This window comes from Xiphophorus maculatus, chromosome 13, assembly GCF_002775205.1.
Source record: "Xiphophorus maculatus strain JP 163 A chromosome 13, X_maculatus-5.0-male, whole genome shotgun sequence".
Classification (NCBI taxonomy): domain Eukaryota; kingdom Metazoa; phylum Chordata; class Actinopteri; order Cyprinodontiformes; family Poeciliidae; genus Xiphophorus; species Xiphophorus maculatus.
In genome coordinates, this window is record NC_036455.1 from 11900709 (window position 1) to 11921159 (window position 20451).

Sequence of the window (20451 nt, forward strand, 5' to 3'; positions counted from 1 at the left end):
ATAGCAACTTAAAATCATCTTGACTAGCAACCTTTTACTCAGTTGGAGCTTAAGAAGAAGGAAAATGAATCTTGTTTCAAGATGTTTCACTTCTCGCCAACAAAAGAAGAAACCACTTCTAATATGACTTTAGGGAAGCCACTACATTATTTTATCACCCAACTAAATGCTACAACTGATTTCAGTTCTGAATGCTGTATGTCACAGTTTATACAAGTTTCATTTCACTTTTATTGATTTAAAATAGAGTCAGTTCAGAAACACCTGAAAAATGTGCCCCAAGATTGTCACTGTACAGTAATGCTGAGTGCAAAGCATCACCAAACTTTGCTTGGTGATGCTTTGCACTTTTTCTAAGTTTTTACAACACAATATATACAACACAACAATATGCACTAATAATACTAATAAATACTAATAAAACCAGGACTGCAAGTGGCTCAGAGAAAGGTTCCCATCCTCTTCCTGCATATTGATAAACAGAGAAAAAATTAACCATTAATGCATCATCTACATTCAAACAAAAACTGATCTGATGTGTTTCTATTTGGAAATGTATTTATTTATTTGTTTGTTTGTTTGTTTGTTTGTTTGTTTGTTTGTTTGTGAATATTATGAATGTGAGATGGCTGCCAAGAGTTGGGATGAGGCGACGAAGATTTGCAAATGTTTTGTGTTTTTTATTAGATTTGTTTTGGTAGAAACGTTATATTCATTTGATCAAATTGTACAATCCCTGACATTAGTTACTGTTGTGTGACCAGAGTTTTCTTGTGAAAAATAAACTAAAAAAACGAATCATGAGTTTTGAGAAAGGTTCAAAGACAATTAAAAATGTAAGTCAGTGTTTTGTTTCTGTTTTGGTCTGATGTGGTTCAATCACAACAGCTTTCATTTCCAGCTGTACTTTGGGAATTTTGTTATTTTTTCTCCTCTTAAGCAGATAATATATCAATTCAAAAGCACCAGATTAAACTTTGGACTTTAATTCATGATCACCTGTTCAGAAACATTTTTGTTTTCACAATCGCTGGTGCTAATTTTCATTTCACCTTGAGGGATTCTAGATAGACTTAGACTAAAACTTAGACTTATTTTATTGCACAAAGAAACATATGAAATTGGCAATAAAATGTCATCGCTTGGCCACCGGAGAACACACAATAACACAAGTGTGCCTGTAATTACATAATAAAGTTTTATATATATAATATAGTATTTTTCAAGCAGTCTCAGACAGTCTTGGTGATAGGATTGTTGAGCAGTCTGATGGCCAGCGGGAAACAGCAATTTTTGTGTCTGGCTGTTCTGCAGCGTAAGCTACGGATCTCCTGCTAGATGCCAACCGGATGAACAGACCATGGAGAGGATGGGTGGAGTCAGAGAGGATCTGGATTGCTCTGGCTAAGCAGCATCTGTGTGCAATGCCATGGACAGGCGGGAGTGGAGTCCCAATGATCTGATGATTTGACTTATCCAGCCGAGCTTTTCTGTAATGTGGACCCCCAGGAACTTAGTGCTGCTGACGATCTCCACATAGAAATCTGCAAAACAGTACAAATTCACCAACAACTGCTATGTAACTTAGTAATTTATGAAATCCCCATTCTTCAGTGAGGGATTCATGAATGCATTGGTTATGAATAAATCCATTCTAATTTAAAGTCTTTATTATACAAAAAGGAGATTAACTGTATTTAAAAATTAGACAAGCGGAGCAGGGTTTCAAACTGGTGACCTACTGACAAACTGTTTCCTCCTGAGCCACCCTGGCCCACGTAAAGTTCTTTTGATGAGATGAAATCACCATTTCTAGGACACTACAAAGACATTATTCCAATTAACTATGAAAAACAAGCATTAAAAAATCTTTGCAGAAATTTTTATTAAAATATCTAATCACTAGATCAAGGTGCATTGTGTCTTTTTCCTAATTTGCAATACACTATGAAAGACAACATGCTGATTCATTTTATGTTCAGACAAAAACTCAAAATGCCACAGACAGACAGACCTAGAAGGAAGTCATATTCTGTTATTTTTGTAGTTATTAATTGGAACGCCATGTGGATGCTATAACAGATATAACAGGCTCTTGGTGTTTTCTTAGAAGGGATTTTTTTATTTGAAATGTGCAGCGTTAGCTCATAAATGAGGAAGAAAATTAATATCAAACACACAAAACACAAATACTGTTGCCTTGTAAAGTAAAGGTTACTGATTTCTGTTATTGCTTTGAAATGATGTCATTATCATTATTTTAAAGATGTGCTGTGGTTGAATCTGGATTTCAGAATCATGGATTTCAGCTGCATGTTCTCCCTGTGCATGGTGGGTTTTCTCCGGGTACTCTGGTTTCCTCCTACAGGACTGTTAGGTTAATTGGTTTCTAAATTCTCCTTAGGTGTGAGTGTGTGCTTGTGCATGTGCGGACTTGCACGTGTGTAGGTGTGTGTGTGGGGGGGAGGGGGTGGGGGGGGGGGGGGGGAGGGGGCTATGTTTGATTGTGCTGTCTGTCTGTACATTATCTTCTCATTTTGGCTGGATTTTTAAAAATAATATTGTAATAAACTGTTAAATACACAAATGGTTATTAAAAAGTGCATGTTTGGTGTGTTTCTCTATGTAAAAATCATCTGTTCTTTACCTGGTCCTGTAAAAAAAATCTAACCTTAACCTATGTGTAAATCTACTAAATTCATGTCATTATTTATTAAAGAAACATGAAGACAAAATGGAGAGGTTTACAATAAACTATAGACCCTCCAGAACTCTGAAGAGATATAAAGTGAATATAAATATTAGCAAAGATTTTCAGTCATGCACTGCAGCAAGAGGATGATATGTTTTTTATAATAAAATATCCTTTTTTCGTACAGAGACACTTAATGAAAATTTACTTCACTGGATCTTCTGGGTTCAGAAACATTCCTGCATTTGACATCGTTGGAAAATTAGATGACATCGAAGGAGCTTACTGTAACAACAAAATAGTTGATGTAAAAATGGACTGGGTGAAGAAATGATTTAGTGACGATCCAACGGCAGGTTTTTCTATCCTGTGTTGCACTGAGTGAGAAAGAAGTGCGTTACATTGACTCTTGTGCATGAAAATGAACATTTGCAATTTTAACGCAACTAATACTGACAGTTTGCAAAGCTTTAGAATAATGTCTTATTCAAATTAAGTACATTTTAGCAGAATTCATTGTGATATTAATTGAAATTCATTATATGATCAGAAATTTTGTTCATGTTTTGCCAATTTTTTTGTCTTCACTGTTTTTCTTTTCTCATATTTCTTAAGAGTGCATTTTTGTGTTTTACCCTTAGAGGGCAGTGTTACTCAAACTACTGTATTTTCACATCTAGAGCTTTTCTGTTTGCTTGTTTGTATTTGTTTACTTTAAATGATTTTTTACGTTTGTGAATTTATTATCCCAACAGATCAAACACACAAATAGCCTGTTATGAATACATCTTCTAAAGAGAAGCCCGGATACACAAATCCTTTAACATTCCCAACTAAGCTTTGTACCTGTACCTTGTAATGATTAATTCCTCATAAGTTATCATTAGTTAATTTATCATTAACTAATGATAAATGTTGACCCTATTCTCTGCAAAGTAGTTTTCTTATGACTTTGGCTCCTCCTCTTTAAACACATACTTTTGTGGTTATCAAAACCTTAATCATCATCATCATCATCATCACCATCATCATCATCATTGTAGGAAACATAAAATTAGATGGACAATGATGAAATTGGGTGAGATATAATGCTAGGTGGCATTTAATGCCCTCATGGTTACTGGATATAAATTATTCTTCAGTCTTTCTGTCCTTACATGCAGTACTGTGTTGATATTAATGTTTCTATGATAGAACTGAAGCCTCAGCTTTCAAGTGTCTTTCAAATTTTCACTCCAATTAAAGTCAGTTTATTAAAACAGCACAATTTGCAACAAATATCGAGACAGAAGACAAGATGTTCCAGACACAAACATTTAGATTTTATGTGAGCTACACAACACAGTGAATATTTGGAGAATGAAGATTTTGCCTATTTTCCTTTCAGATTGGCTCAAGCTTTGGAGATAGGATGAAGAATGTCTGTTGACATCAGTTATCAAGTTTGGCCACAGATTTTCTATTTGATCGATATGTGTACTTTGACTGGGCCATTCCACCCTAATGCTAAGCCATTCCGTTATAGTTCCAGTTGATATTTAGAGTCATTTTCCTGGTAGAAGAGTAACATTTGATCCCAGCCTAAACTATTTTGCAGCCTCTAAGAAGTTTTCTTGCGACTCTGCTATGCATTTATCTGCATTTTAGGTCCTCAAGTCTCCCCATCAACTCAATCCAGCATCCCCACACCATGATGCTGCAGCCTCTGTGCTTCACCCTAGAGATGGTGAGTTCAGGTTGCACAGTGTCAGTTTTCCTCCACATGCAAAATGTATGTGGGCCAAAAAGTCCATTTTGATTTCAGTTGACCAGAGTTTCTTCCACATGTTTGTTGTAGAAAAGTGCAAACAGGACTTCTGAAGACTTCCTTTTGATAATGACTTTTCTTTCTTATTGCTCCCATGAGGGTCAGTTAGTAGTAGTTCTATCATCACATTCTTTGACCTGAAATGTGGATCTCCTACCTGTTTCTGTAACACCAGATAGCCATGTCTTGGTAGGTTTGCAGGTTCCTGTTCTCTGCAGAGCTTTACGTCTGACCCATCTACTGTGGACCTTGGGCTTCGTTATTCTGTTCTTTCTGTGAGGAACCTCACAGCTTAAATCTAGCTTTCTGTGAAGAACCTCACAGAAAGCTGGATTTAAGCTGAAATTTAGGAGCATCACAGTAAAAGAGATTGAATACAAATAAATGAACATCACACTTTTCAGATTTCTATTTGTAATGAATATTCAAAACCATTTTTTTCTTTTCTTTCACTTCCAACATTATGTCATCCTATGATAACATGTACATATCACAATAGAAATAATTTTACTTTCTGGCTTATTTAGGCAAGAAAATATGTTAACCTTAAAAAAAATATGACTATTAAGACTAAAGTTTAGTTTAAACCTGATGCTAGTTTATTTAAACAACACAGCAAATTATTTTGTTCTTATTCTGTGATGAATTCATTAGATAAATGTCTTGCTTCAACAAAATGTGCTGAATTTTAGTTTAACTTAGCTGAACTTAATCCGAACACAGAACAGCAATGAATGTTCTATTTTCTTTTATGCACCCAGAAACGACATGCTCACAGGAAAGACAGATGTCAGACGCACTCCCAGACAGACAGACATTTGAATCAATCAATATCCTTGTCATTAAGTAAAGTCTCCTTCAAGTTCACACGTTCTCGGGGGCGTCTGCAGCCGGCTGCTCATTTTGTCCAGGGGAACTCCGCTGACCCCTGAGCCACAGCACGGGATTGTCCTGATGCAAATCAGGAGGGGGAACCAATTCATCGTCGCACAATTCGATTAGACATCTGCATATTGAGCATCTGCACACAACGAAAATCTGCCAATATCTGTCCCTCCATCCCCCCACCAGCCCCCGGTGGGGTAAGCACCCCATGACCCCGAGGGCAGCCCCCTGTCCCCGCTCCAAACCCACCGCCCTCTGTCTCCCCCTCTTGTCCCCTCCTGACCCTGTCAGGCCCGGCTACAATACCTGACCCCGCCCCAGAGACGAGACGAGTGGAGTTCAAGGTAAATATCCTTTTCTCTGCAGCCGTCTGCCCGGGCCTGCGCGGCCCCTGTCCGGCCCTCGTCCAGTAATCACATGCACCGCTCTTTTTCCACACTTTTTCACCCAAACAGACAGATGCTGAAAATGTTTTTTTCACAACAACCCCCTCTAAGAGGACACATCTTAATGGCCTGCCTTCAAAATGAAGGTTTTCCTTTCTTTTGAGAATTTCCATTGTAAGTAGCTCCCATTCAGAAATCCTAGCCACTCAGACTATTTCCCTCCTTTTTTCATCACTCTTATTGATTCATCTGGTTTGTTTTCAACATTCAGAAGGGATGCAAGCAAGTCAAAAAGTTTTAAAAATATACTTAGTAACACAAAATAAAACTGGAATAAGGTAGAGTTAAACCAAAATTTCAGTTTTTTTTATTAGAAAAAGCTAAATGAGGTTTAAAAGCTTAAATTATATATGATTATATTATTTAATTCTATGTTGTTCAAAAATATATGGAGGGACGTAACATTGTTGCAACTTCCTGACATGGATGTGCAACAGAAACTGAAAATCAATGCAAACACTTCTGTGTGACTTCTGATGAAGGAACTTAACGCAGCCAGTGGTGCAGCTCTTATAATCTACCTGAGATGGTCAAAGTTTTGCAGGCGCTTCAGGAATCACCCAGCAACCAAATCACTCTCTGCTGGTTTGAAAGAGAACTTCTTCCCTGAGTCAAATTAACAATCAACATGGAGAGAGAACAAGTCAACGTGACTTTTATATCTGTTAAATAACATCCAGTGTGGTTATTTTGTGAGCTCAGAATAACCACAGTGATACTCAATATTCCTACAATCATCTGAACCAGAGGAAAGATGCTTGTTTCAAACAAACCTGCTTGAAAATATTTAAGAAAATTAGGCAACATTCTTTATTATTTACTAGGTTGTCTTCTTTACCAATAAGAGAAAAGCACCGAAAAGCAATTGAATGGATAACAGAGCAAGTTAGATTCCAACTGCTGAAAAATATTGATCAAGTCATATTTTGTCAAAATCTTAAGCTTAAATAAATCAAACAAATTGTCATAAAAGGGAACTGGTTTAAGAATTTAAGTAAATACACAATCTGTGAATAATAGAGTCAAAAATCTAATTAGTTTTTGAAGCAGCATAAGTCCAGTTGCACATAGTTATGAAGACAATAATAAATTCCTGTGTGGATTAAGGATCATGCAACACTTCATTAGTTATGATGAGGGAGTTCAACAGAAACTCTTTCTCTCTAGAAAACACTTGACTGAACATTGTTCAGTCTTAAACTGAACAATGTTCAGATTTCTTTCATACTATGTCTGAAATAAAATTTGAACTATTTGGCTGCTGTTTCAAGAGACACAAGGAGAAATCCAGGAATTGAACTCATTACTGCCATGTGTATAGGCAAACCTAAACACATAAAGCACTTTGGAGGTAAATGCCAGCTTGGTAATGCCTTCATAAACGACCTTCACACAAGTTTTTGTTTCCAGGAAAACGTCAGAAATAATGTCAAGGCCGAAAGTGAAAATGGCAGTAAAGTGATCAAATAAACTTGAATGGGTAAGTTTAGATGATTTTACCAGTGAGAAACGTCCAACTGAAATGTGCTGGCAAAACCATTTTCTAAACTGTACATTAGTTAAAAGCAAAGCAAAGCAAAGACACTGACAGTTTAGGAAAACACATCACGAGAGTTTTTCTAATAAAGAAACAAAGCATTTCATCAAGATATTTATGTCATTGTAAAGAATCATGTGAAGATTGACACAAAAAGGAATTCAGTTGCCTTAAGATGAGTCTTAAGATGATCTAGATCTCAATGGGGTTTACCTGGTTAAATAAAGGTAGTGGAAAACCTAAAAGGATCTTGGCTGAAAGGACCAACATGACTCTTACTCACTGCCCGACTGTCACCTTTGGTTGCAGCAAGTGGCTCAGTTCATCTCAACCCTTTAGCACTTCATGCCGTTATAGTTTTGGAGGTTTTGTACAGTAATCTTTGGGTTTCTGCCTGCAGCAGGCCATTTCTAAAGGCCATATATCTGCCAAAGGGGGAAGGAAGGACTTGTACCACCTTTTACAACTTACTGTTTAAAGTAATTTTCTGTATTCCACCAATAAATTGCTGTGAGGAGATATGATTACATGGTTCCAACAATTAGGATCTATCTGGAGGTCAACAATAATTATCATGGTTTCAAGGTTCCCAATCTGTCCTGCAATAAGAGTCAACTAATTGGGACGACTGGGGATCAGAACCAACATACAAGAAAATCTTGTGAAAATGAAAGTATCTAGAAAATAATGTACAGTTGTATTAAATTGTACGTAATAAGTTATGCCTACTATTCACAAAAATACTTAACTACAGTTAGAAATTAACTGACACTCTATGGTTTGTCTACATGGGTAAAGAAAGCAGGAAGCGACAAAGTAAGACAAGATGGGTATATCAATTGGTGATTCGATGATTTGACCTAGAGCAGAGATAATTAAGTTTTGCTGGTATTATTCTCTCTGTTAACTCATTGACTTAGTAAACACTGAGATCCAAAACTATGGATCTCATCTCAAGCCTCCACTGGAGAAATTATCAGAGCTTCAAGTATCGCTCTGAGTAAGACCATCGCTGCCCAACCGGCCCGACTATTTACCTCCTTCCACAAGAGTCACTCAGATCCTCCATTCTGACTTCACTCAACATAAATCACCTATTTGCTCTCCTTCGTTCACCTTCACCTATTTGTAAGCCAAAAAACTCCAGGAAGCTGCACACTTCCACCTACCAATCAGTCATCCGCCAAAGCCACTTTGAACACATCGGCTCCTTTCCTGGCATCAGAAACCACAACAAAGTTCTGACTTCTCTAAGACAGTTACATGTTCTGATGTTTGAGAGTAACAATTACCCTAACAATTACTCTCTGTCCTCTTTGTGTTTCTGCTTTCTAAAGCTCTAAATAAAAAAACTTCTGGGACTTAATGCATCATTTCTGATAACCTGGTCAAGTGAAAGGTTTTGGGAATATTTTCCTCTCTTTATGATATTTAAATCAGTTTTAACATATTTCAAGTGTTTGTTTTGCACAAGATGAAAACATTCTGGGATCTGTAGCCCATAAACTGAACTGTTCTCTCATCTGTTTAACAGTCAGCAAGGCGGAAACAGTTCATTTGAAGGTAAGCAAATTGTTTTAATAGATTAATGTATTACTTTGTTAGTGATGTTTAATGATTTATTGTCTTATATTCATCTCCATGTTAAAACATTTTATTCACCAATGTTCTACGATTGGACGTCAAGACTTGGGCATAAATCCCAAACCTTCGGCCTGCCGGTGCAAACGTGTTCAACACCTTCTCTAAAGCATACAAAAACAATATTTAATGCTTTTCTGTTAATATGTGCTTTTGATGAGTTTGTACCTAGTCTTCCTTTTTCTTGGCAGGAAGTGAGTGTCAGCAGCTCTTGGTCATAAAACTGGTTTTGGTCGCAGTCCCAGAGTTCTGTGGTCAGGGAGAGGACAGAGAATCTCTGTGTCACTCGGTGATGGCACGGGATGTGAGGCGATCGCTGAGAATGTCAATAATTGCTCAAACTGAGCACGATCTGATGAAGGTCCAATAGAACATCCTGATCATCAGTACCAGAATGGCAAAACAGAACATTTTAATCATCTTAAAAATAAGATCATACTCTTACTTAAGAGTTTCACTTCTTTGTCAATAGTAGTTGAATACATACTGTAGGTATGTCACACAGAAACAAGAACCACGACTGATTATGATATTTTGAGGAGTTCATATTTGCAGTGATGATAAAACTATAATGGAAGAAAACTACACTGCCAGTTCTACTGTTTTACCAAAATGTTAAAACTGTGTACACCCCAAACAGCCCAGAGATGCACAGAATGTAGAAACCACAGGAATTAATGGGGATGTACTTTCTTTTTATCATGATTCTACTGAAGGTAATGCTGTAAAATTACAGAGATGCATTGAATATTGTTTGTTGCTTTATTAAGATGTAGTTCATTGTAACCAACCATCCAGGAGGATGCAAACATATTTTATATTCCATAATTAGTTTGGAAGAAATTAGAACAAGCCAAGGAAAGTAAGAATTATATCATTCAAAACTTACCAAATTTTTTTAGAAATTTGACCATTTATAAAAAAAATAAGCAAACCAGATGCACAAACTGAATATTATGCACATACAGTAGAATTGAAAAAAAAAAAAAAAATTATTACACACTACTCATTGCACATGATGTGATGCTTCAAGGACTGCTCTAAGCTGCTTTTTATATTGACAGCATGTTATATTTTATTTTTATTTTGTCTACAATTGCTACTCAGTGGTGGTTGTTGTGTGTCTTGTCTCTATGCTGCTGTAACTGCGAAATAATTTCCCTGCTGGGATGAATAAAGTAATTCTATTCTATTCTATTCTATTCAGTGTGATACATTGATGCAGTAATGACTGGAGTCTCATCAACATTTGATCCTGTTAGGTAAATTGTAATCAGTCAATAAGAAGCTTTAAATGGGAGCAGATTGACAATGGATTTAAGAGTCTAACTGAAGATATTAAGAACTTCTGAAAAAAGGAAATATTGTCACTCGACTATCTATAGGCAGTGGACTGATTCTTGAGTCTAGAAAAAAAAATATGACAAAGGAAACTGAAGATGGATCCAAAAACACAGCAGGAGAAACGCGACAATTTCCAGTTACCTTTCTTTGTGTCAGTCTAATTAATGCAAAGTATTGAAACCAGCTTTGCTTTCCTAAATACAATCAGTTCAGAGAAATCCCCAGTAAATTATGAATGAAGCAGCTTCTTTTGTTTCTCTTCACCTCAACTCAGAACTTCTATAATCCATCTTCAGTAAAACTGACAGGAGTATTTTAATAACTTACTGGCAAGACATTTTACTCTAAGCAGTTTCTATGGGTCCTGTAAATCCTGAACAAGGCCAAACCTGCCAAATGTAACTAATGTATAAACCTTGTGATGTCTAGTCCTAAGTTTTTAAGATTTCTTCATTCAATTGGGCCTTTTCTGTGACGGTACTGGTTCCGTCTTTGTCTCAATATCTGGACCATCTGGACTGAATTTTATACAGCGCTTTTCTAGTCTTACTCACCTCTCAAAGCGTTTTACACCAGAGCCACATTCACCCAGTCAAACTCACTAATGTGCACACAGAAAAAGCAAAATTAATCTGATTTATCTCAAAAACTGATTGAGTTGTCAAAAAAGCTGTCTGCTAATTTTATCTGCTGGAACTTGAGGTTCAGCGTTCCCCCATCGGGATATATTTGTAGCTACATCGCAATATTCAAAAGCCTTTGTCCCTCATCCTAATGCTGGGAGCTGCGTCTCGGGGCTCGTGGACAAAAGATGTCAAGCAGAGCGTTGGACTTGGCCTGCCATGTCCTCCTGAGGCTGATCCTAATCCTATTAATATGGCCTATGGAAGGGTATGGATCCTGCACTCCCTTCATCCCTGAAACTATTAAGGTCTAAGGGGGGACCAGTGTGTTTCCTCTGTGCAATGTGTGTGAGTTAGTGTGTGTGTGTGTAATTGCATTGTAAGCGCCTTCTTATCCACGTTGTCATAATGTGTTATCCACTGATGCGGCTCAACGTTTGCCGTCTCTTTATTTCGCCATGGAGCAGGTAGACGTTTCAATCTTTAGCCTTTCACTGCGGCTTTATATGTCAATGTTACCTGAACTCATCATTACTCATCTCTAGCATCTCTAAAAACACAAAAAAAATGAAGGCATTTTTGTTTAGAGCTGGAATTTATACAGAAACAGATCACCAAATGTCTCTTGAAACTTTTATCCCGTAATTAAGCCAAAACTGCAATATTATTTTACCCTATGATGCATATTAATTGAATACTTTATAAAAGCATTCTCCACTATGCTTCCCACAGCTGCATCTAGGAAGGTAACATCTCATCCACTCCTTCATTTTCTTAATCTATATTATCCTGTTGGGTCACAGAGGAGCTGGAGACCAAGTCATATTTCATATCTATAATGTTCTGCTTGTACATCCTTACGTTTTTTTTAGAAGTATGCTATCTAATATATTCCTTTTTTCATAAAACCAATAATTATGTCTAAAATCAAATAAATCATTAGATGTTTACAGTCTGTAATTTTGAGGTATTTATTAAACAATAAAGCCACATCTATGTCATCGTAACCTGATCTGTAAATAAAACTAAATTTACTCAAAAACGTTTTTACCTGAATATGTTGGAGAGGATAAAGACAAAACTAAAAAGCATAACAAAAAGCAGAGAATGAAGCAACACATGCAACATGTCTGGATATTACAATAAAAAAACACAAAACTAAAAATAATTTATGCTGTCTGCTGATGGTTATCATAAATCAAATTGGACCAGAGAACCGGATCTGTTCTACTGACCTATATCAGCCGGCAAATTCATACCTGCACCAGACAAATCAGGGCAAAGTTTTCATGCAAGTTATGCTGTTTTTCTGCAAATAAAGACCACAGTTTAAAATACAAACTAACATGTTGCACAAGAGAAAGTGCAAAGAACAATCATCACTGGTAAAAATGTCATATCTATTAGGATGCATTCAAGCTACTTTTTCAGCGGTGGAATATTTATTCACAACACAACGTTTAGTCATTTTAAACACAAGAATTGAGTGCAGAAAGTTGGATATTGTTTGATTAAATGTTGTAAATCTTTTTTGTGTTCTTCATACATTGTTAATACTGTTAAGTCCAAGGCTTCAGGAAGGCCATGCCAGAAAATTGATGATAGCCTGCTTTATCCTCAACCTGTTAGGATGTGTGTTTGGTGTCAGTATGTCAGTGGAACACCAGATTACCTCCAACTTTTAACTATCTAGCAGTTTAATATAAAGATAGTCCTTCTTCTTCAATATTCCACTTTGTTCAATGCTCCACAACAATAACAGATATTTGGAACAGTGTTTTTGTGTGTATGAAGGCCTCACATTGACTTCTTCAAATCTCAGTCACTTTTCAACACAGATCTCTGGTTTATCCATGTGGGCAGAATGAGTTACTTTTCTACTTACTTCCCTTTCAGTCCCTGTTAATGTTAAAATCCCTTCACTACAGACAGGAAGGATGTGGTTCAAGCATCTCCAGTTCATGACAGGCCAGAGCTTTGGTGTTTCCTGAATTGTTCCTAAAGATTCTCAAAAAATTTCCTTTACACAAAAGATAAGAACTTATGTGGCATAAGACTTTACATTATTTAGAGTTTCAACCAAAAAATAATTGAAAATACACATCAAAACTGACCCTAATGTAATACACATTGAATATCTGTGGACAATGCTTAATCTGATCTGGTTAACAAAATCAACTAGTTTAAGTGAATGATTTCAAAATATAAATAAAAAACAGATGTACGCATTCGCTCTTGTATGTAATTCTTAATCTGTATGGATTGGAGAAAATCCTTATTAAATTCAAACTTGTGCCCACAGTTCTTGTGTCTGAAAAGAATTGTAGCTATTTTACAGTCATCATTAAACACTGGAGAAAAGAAGGTTTCAAATAAATAGTTAAAAGCCCAATGAAACACTTTGAACACTGTTTCTCCAGCACAAAACCCATTAAGCCGTCAAATACAAACTCTTTTAAAGAAAATAATACATGACTGCTGGTCTGTGTGCAGTTATTTTTGTGTCCACAGCCACAAAAAAGAGAGACTGTTTCAAATCAGAAAGTTTCAGATTCAACGTTTTGACAGTTTTATGAAAGTCTATGGGATTTTGCTCCATGTAAGGATATTATGGCGGCTCTTTCCCACCTTCTGCGCATGATTTTGATTCATTACCGCCTTCAGTTTGTTCCATTGTCTCAAAAAGGTTTTGAGCGCAAACTGAAATGTTGTCAAAAAGGCTTTGTTTGGTCTGGGTATCGAACCCACGGTGGCCACACAGACAGACACACACAGCCGTCCACGCCGTCACATTTGCACGTACATTGACTGGAGTCAATTGCCTGTCAAATGCTTTGCGCGATTAGACATCAGTAAGGTAGAAGGCCTAATGGAGGGGGGCCCCCCACCCGAAGCCTGGACATTGTGGGGGCCCCGCTCTGTGAAACCATGGGCCTTCTTCCACCCTTCACCCCCCTTCTTTTTCATCTCACCGCCCCAGTTCAATGTTAATGTCCAGTGGTGTCCACTCTTCGGACGTCTCCCTCCAGAGCAGAAAAACCAAGAGAAGAAAAGGCAAAAAAAGAGAAAGAGAATGAAACTTTCCCTCCTTCTTTTCTCACCCTGATCGCCTCTTGTGTGCTGTCCAGCTGGCTGTGACCCCTGACCCCGCGACCCTCACTCCTGACCCCTGGACCCGTTCCCACGCCACGCCTTTTTGTGTCCACCTCACCATGGCAACACCTTGGTCACTGCTGCTGCCACGGTAACAGATGGACAGAGGCCTGGAAATAACTTCATTCAGCAGAAGGGACAATCTGCCCTCGCCACCCCCCCTCCAGTCCCCAGTTTTAAACACACACACATACTTATACACACACACACTCAGAGCGCCCCAAACCCAACTTTGACACGTCCCGAGCCACACTCGAACACCCCAATCCCTTTGGATCTCTTTCCTCAGCAGGAGCCTGTGGGTATCAGGCCCTGATAGAGTCATTAACACAGAGATCCCAGATTCATCCTGGCATTTACACGGACATACATGGAAATAAGGATAAGTATCATTTCATCTGAAAAGCGCATTAAGAGAACCCCAACGTTGCCCCCATATCCAGATTTGCGTTGCTGCTTTTGATGGGTTGGGGCGTGGGCCAACTTCTTAGCGGTGTTGTAATTATTTATCTGCCTCTTTTATTAGCTCTATTGTTTTCTCACATCTTCGGGTGTAATGAGGGGTTCGTGGAGGGGGGATGAGTTGTAAAGAGACAAAACTGAGCAGCAGGGGATCTGTTTGCCAACTCAGAGACAAATGACAAAGTTAATAGAATGGCTGAGGAGCTCAATAAGGTGCAACAAGAAAATGAACTGCAACACTTTAGTGCTAATCAGTAACTAACCTCCAAACAAGACTGCATGTGTCAGGCCTCCATTTTTTTTCTTTTTTGTCAGAGAACATCTCCCAAGCTGAGACGGGGAAAAGATTAAAGGGGTATTGTGTGATTACTTGTCCTGAATGGGGAAGGTTCATGCAGTTAAAACACTTTTTGTCTTTGTAAAAAGAACTATGCTCCTTTGGGTGCCACCTTGTACTTCCAGCCAAGAGCAAACAAACAGTGAACAATCAAAACGGCACCTACAGACACTGACGTCGCTCAGCTCATGCACACAAGATGATTTCCAACTTTTGACAATGTCAAAATCAATCAATATGAGGCTTTAGTTTAATAATTTTTATGATTTATTTAAAGTTCTTTAGAAATTTTATTGAACACCTCAAATTAGTTCATTCTTAATTAGTGGGACCAACTGGTCCCAGTAGTGAGCAGGTGGGGGGAGGGTGGGCACCATAAGTATCCATCAAAAGACTGACCACTGAGGCGAAATCACACAAGCGAAGCCACTTATTCAATTTTTCGTATCCCCCTTCCATCCCTGCATGCATCTGCATCCCACTATCTTTTCCCTTCACTTTCCCTCCACCCCACCTCCCTTCCTGTGTCCAGCACCCCCTGATTTTACCCTGCACCCCCCATTTCTCTCCCTCCCCTCTGCCTCTTGCCCAATTCATTGTACCAAAGGAGATTTTCTCCATTGAGGCCCAGTCTCTTAGGTAACCCCAGCGCTGCATGAAATGAGGGTAGAGAGAGAGCGAGAGACAAGGAATGAGTGAAAGAAGAGGGAGAGAGAGGCAAAAGAGGGCGGGGAAACCAAGAGGAAATGTAAAGGCGGAGGGTGGGCCCGGCAGAAAGGGTTGAAGAAGGAGAGGGAGAAGGATGCAGGATCAGAAGAGGCAAAAGCAGAGAGAGTGAAAGATGGAGAAGTAGGACAAGTGCGGTCAGACGTCGACAGCGATGCAGCTAAAATTCGACCCAGAACGGAGGGAGGATGGAATAGAAGAGAGGATGTCGGTCGCACATGTAAGGATGAATGATCGGTGGTTGAGACGGACTTTATGGCGGGCTTTTTGCAGAAATTCTTGATCCAGATTTTATGTCCCACAGGGTCCTAATACCTGGCACTACAAGCCTCCTTTCCTTTAGGTAATACATCTTTTTGTCACTTTTAAACAGGGCACCGAGTATTATCAGTGCCTGCAGACAAGTATGAGGCAGAAAAGTTTAGGCTTTTGGGCCTTTTTAATTCCAGCAGGATCAGTACTTGTAAGGGATGAGGTTGGGAAAATGGAGCAAAGAGTTTATGTAAATTGTTAAGAATGCAAAACAAATTCTTTCTGTTAATGCATAAATAAAGGTGAACTTTACTATAAGGCACTTAAAAAAAACTTTTAACCATAAGACTTTATGGACTTCATTAGGAAAAGATAAGTGAAATGTTGTAAACTTACTATTACAATGCTGAAACATACCAGGACTTAAGAAAGCATTTAAGAGATTCCCCTTTGAATTTATTTTTTCAACAAAATGAAATATTTTCTGGCTCTAACTGCAAACTTTATTCTGAACACAGGCTTAAAACTTTAAGGAACAAGCTTGCTGAGTTGCTGCCATCCTTTGTGACCATGCTACTCTGCACCTCAATGGTGGGCACACAGCACATGGGGTCCGGATGAATAGGCCAGGCCTCACCAAAGACCGCATCATTTGGATAAAGACGGAGTCCCACAGAAAGAGAGAACGCCTAACAGAGCGAATCAGATAAAGAGAAAATGTTGCATTCGCAAATCAGATTAGAGCGAGTCACGGTTTTACTTTTTAATTCTCAAGCATCCCATTACTCCACCCTCACTTGATCTAACTTGGGGAAATTTTCTACCCCTGTTGCTTATGTGCTTGATAATCAGGTGCACAACTGCTGTGCTGAGTTATCATCTCAGGCTTTTGTCCTCTTTGATCCATGTGACCATTGGGGGGGGACCCACTCCTTCTTTTGTGCAAGGTCACAGCGCTGGCTCCTTTAGGACGGGCCTGCCCCCGGGTGGTGACCCCTTCGTTTATCATGGTGTCACCGGCTCAGAATACAAGCATGAGTTAGCGCTTTCTCCCTTTCTCTTTCTCAGGCTTATTCTTGGTTATTTCTTTTTTCAGGTCTTTCTTTTTTTTCATCCACAATCGCTGACCTGAAGGCCACGGACAAACACTGCTTTGAACCTTTTTTCTCAGCAAGTGGACAAACTGATATTTTGGATCCTCTCCCAGCGCTTGGTGGCTTGAAACTTAAATCACTAAATCAGCTCTGCACCAACTGCCACACAACCAGGCGATGCACCTGCCTCTTTAAGAATGTGAGTCCTCTAATGACCAAAGGAGACATGGAGGTCTGGAGTTGATTGTCCAAACGCAATTCTTGCGTCTGCCTTTGTGAAACCAGGAGTTGTGGATGGACATCACGCCCCTGACCTCCGAACATCAGCGAGGGACAGACCGCCATGGATGGGATCAAACTCAGCGGCTCTGAGGATGGAAAAGTGAGGCGCAGAAAGACAAACAGAGAGAGGGAGAGTGCTATTGAACGAGGCAGAGAGTGTGAGTTTATGTAAATCTAAAGCCTTCAAGAAACTCATCTTACATTTTTGCAAGACATCCTGAAGGTTTTGTTAATAAGACTGATTTTAAGATTTCATGCTCTAGAAGCTTTTCATCAAAGTTTCTTAAACTTAGTTTTAATAGAATATTGCATTTATGTTGAGAAAAGCTAACTATTTTTCCTGGCAACAAGTACAGGAAGTGAAGAGGAAGTCACCTGATTTGCCTAAATACAATCTAACGTAAACATCACCTTTGCATCTATGCTAAGCTCATATTTTTTTCATAAAGGAAAAGTCTTTTGAATCCATTAATGTTTCTCATTACAAAAGATGTGATCCAGCTTGCATCAGTTGAGAGTGAAAATTAACTCCAATTAATTGAATATCTGTTAACTTTAAGTGTTTCTTTCACACAGGTGTCATGTCTAATTGTTTCTACACATCTTGCTCTGCAGATCAGGAGAGTCCCCATTTTGGACTCTCAGCTTTTTGCTGCACCTCAGACAAACTCAAAAAGCAAAAAGCTTCACCTCAGCTGAATGTGTCCTTCTCACACTTCAGCACTGAAATCTAAAGCAGGTCTTGCTAAATTTGCACTGGAAAGGGTAAAGTGACAAAAAAGGAGAATGAATGGGGATTGGGAATCTGTATGTGTGAGTGTGTGTGGACTCACCCTCTCTCTGTTTGCTGGTGTGAATTTGCTTCTGTGTGTGTTTTCCTGTGTTTGACAAAGTTCAGGGGGGAGGCAGACCTGGAGAAAGAAAAGGGAAAATGAGAGCAAGTGAAGGATTTGAATGTGGTGCAGAAAGAGTGGGGGGAGAGGCAGATTTTTGGAGGGAAAAAGAAGAGCAGGAACCTTGAAGTTTGTGTGGCCAGATTGTGTGCTGCTTCACAGCAAGAGGAGCGTAAATTGGTGAGATTTATAGATTGAAGCTGCAGGAAGCAACATTGCAGTCTGGGAAATATGTATAGAGAAAGAGAAAACACGAGAGAGGGACAGAGCGGGAGAGTTAGAGGGCAGAAGGAGATCAAGAGCGAGGCTGCATTAATATGCTAATGTCCTGAGTGAATGCACAACAGGCCCACTGACCAGGCTAATCACTAGTGGACACACACTGGGGCTAATCCCTAAAGCAGCACTGACACACACATGCGTGAGGCACACATGCACATATTTAGATAGTGACATCTTCAGCATTAATTAGTGTTTGTTTGAAATGCAAGGAATTGCCAGGCTTGGGTTCAGTTTTAGAAATTGCAGGATAATTTCTAGATAATATTAAAAGGTGTAACTGATTGCTTCCATCAGTCAAATCTCAATGTTTTAAGGTTTTCTTTGTTCTAGATATGATTGAAAACAAAAAGTTCAAAGAGGATCAATATAAAAGGATGCAAAAGGCTATTTTAGTAATATGGAAATGTAACACACAGAAACATTTTAGTCTAGCATAGATGTAAAAATGCCATCTTCTGTTAAAATCTGGATAAATGTGTATAGCTAATATGATAATTATTAAAATTTCAAAACGCTGTTAAACATGAAGATAAAGCTATTCTTTGTCCTGGAATTTGGACTTCAGTAGCTTTTATCTGCTTGAAAATATTATTTTATGTACTTTGTTTTAAAATCTGATACTTTTGTATTATATTTACATGTTTTCAGAATAAAATGATTAAAAACAATATGTCAAGATTTGTTCTGGGTTTTTGCTCCCTGCTTTCTCTGTTGACTTAAAAAAACAATACAAACTGCTAAACTCTTTTCTAATTGTATGGAGGAGAATGAGAAAGAATAATGGTCATATGTATCTATCACCTTTGTCTGATTTTAAAGCCTTTAAAAAGTAGCTGAGACTAACATTTAGCATACATTTAACTTAACTGCACAAGGACTAGTAATTGGGTTTGCTTATCTGTTAAAAACATGGGGTAATAAATTCTGAGAAGGAAGTTAAATGTCTTATAAATAATGTTATGACATAATTTTATCCACAATTATTTTTCCCAAAAATAACGTTTTGTGTTAAGCTATATAGGATTCCTTCATATTTCTTCAAGAACTTAGGAGATATTCCACTATTATATGGCCAGAATTGCAGTAATTTTACTAAATCAAATAAAACTGGGTTTATTCATCTGTCTTTCGACTTTATTTATTCCAGGAACTATAAACTTGTCCGTTTTAAGTAATTGTAATACCATGTCAGGCCACTTGGGGGTGATAATGTATTTCAGATCTCTATTGAAAGAGACTAATTTTCATCAAGAATGGGAATATCCTGCTGAAGAACAAAACAGTTATGAAGAAAAACACATCCAAAAAACGTCAGCTGTATTATTATTAGACATGTGTATTAACAGAAGGAGAAGCTATAAATAAATACAAAATCAGATTTAATAATGAACTTAACTGCTTGACATTTCTTCTGTGAGATTTAATTATACATATACTGTACATATTTTTTTAATGAATAAATTTTACTGTGACATGATTAAAATGCTTTCATTTGTGTAAAAAAATGAAATTTGTATGAATTCTATATTAGTGTCATATTTTCAAAATGCTCACTTTTAAATAAAATTACACAGAAAACAGGCTTGTACTGTATGTTATTCTATATACAGTGAATTTGTTTGGAATATGTTTGGAAAAAAAACAGACTATTTTTGCACTTAGATTGGGAAATATCCAGTGTGAAATTTGATCCAAACAGAATAGTGCAACCCCTATAGAAACAAACAAAAAAAAAATTTAAAAGCAGAAAGTGAAGACTTCAAATATGTGGATGAACTAATCTAATGGAAAATGAAAAAATACCATAGAAGTGTACCTAAAAGATGTTATATTTGGTGCCACATCATGTTAATTACACAATAAAGGGTGCAATCATATTTTGAATTAAAATTATCATTGAGTTTTGTTATTGCAGCTCCTTCAGACTGACAGCATATGAAAATATTCAGCAAAACATTTGTGCAATTTATAGTTTTCAGTTTTTTTAAGTAGAGA

At 37.8% G+C, this 20451-nt stretch overlaps 1 protein-coding gene across 1 annotated transcript; it reads left to right on the forward strand.

Moving 5' to 3' along the window:
- Window positions 1-4382: 4382 nt before the first annotated feature.
- LOC111610622 lies at window positions 4383-19034 on the forward strand. The gene is made up of 9 exons (XM_023345316.1): window positions 4383-4418; window positions 5676-5728; window positions 8902-8930; window positions 9200-9312; window positions 14104-14219; window positions 14421-14430; window positions 15702-15873; window positions 17002-17198; window positions 17285-19034. The coding sequence occupies exons 1-9, from the start codon at window positions 4383-4385 to the stop codon at window positions 17369-17371; spliced, it is 813 nt and encodes a 270-aa protein (XP_023201084.1). The 3' UTR covers window positions 17372-19034.
- The last annotated feature ends 1417 nt before the right edge of the window (window positions 19035-20451 follow it).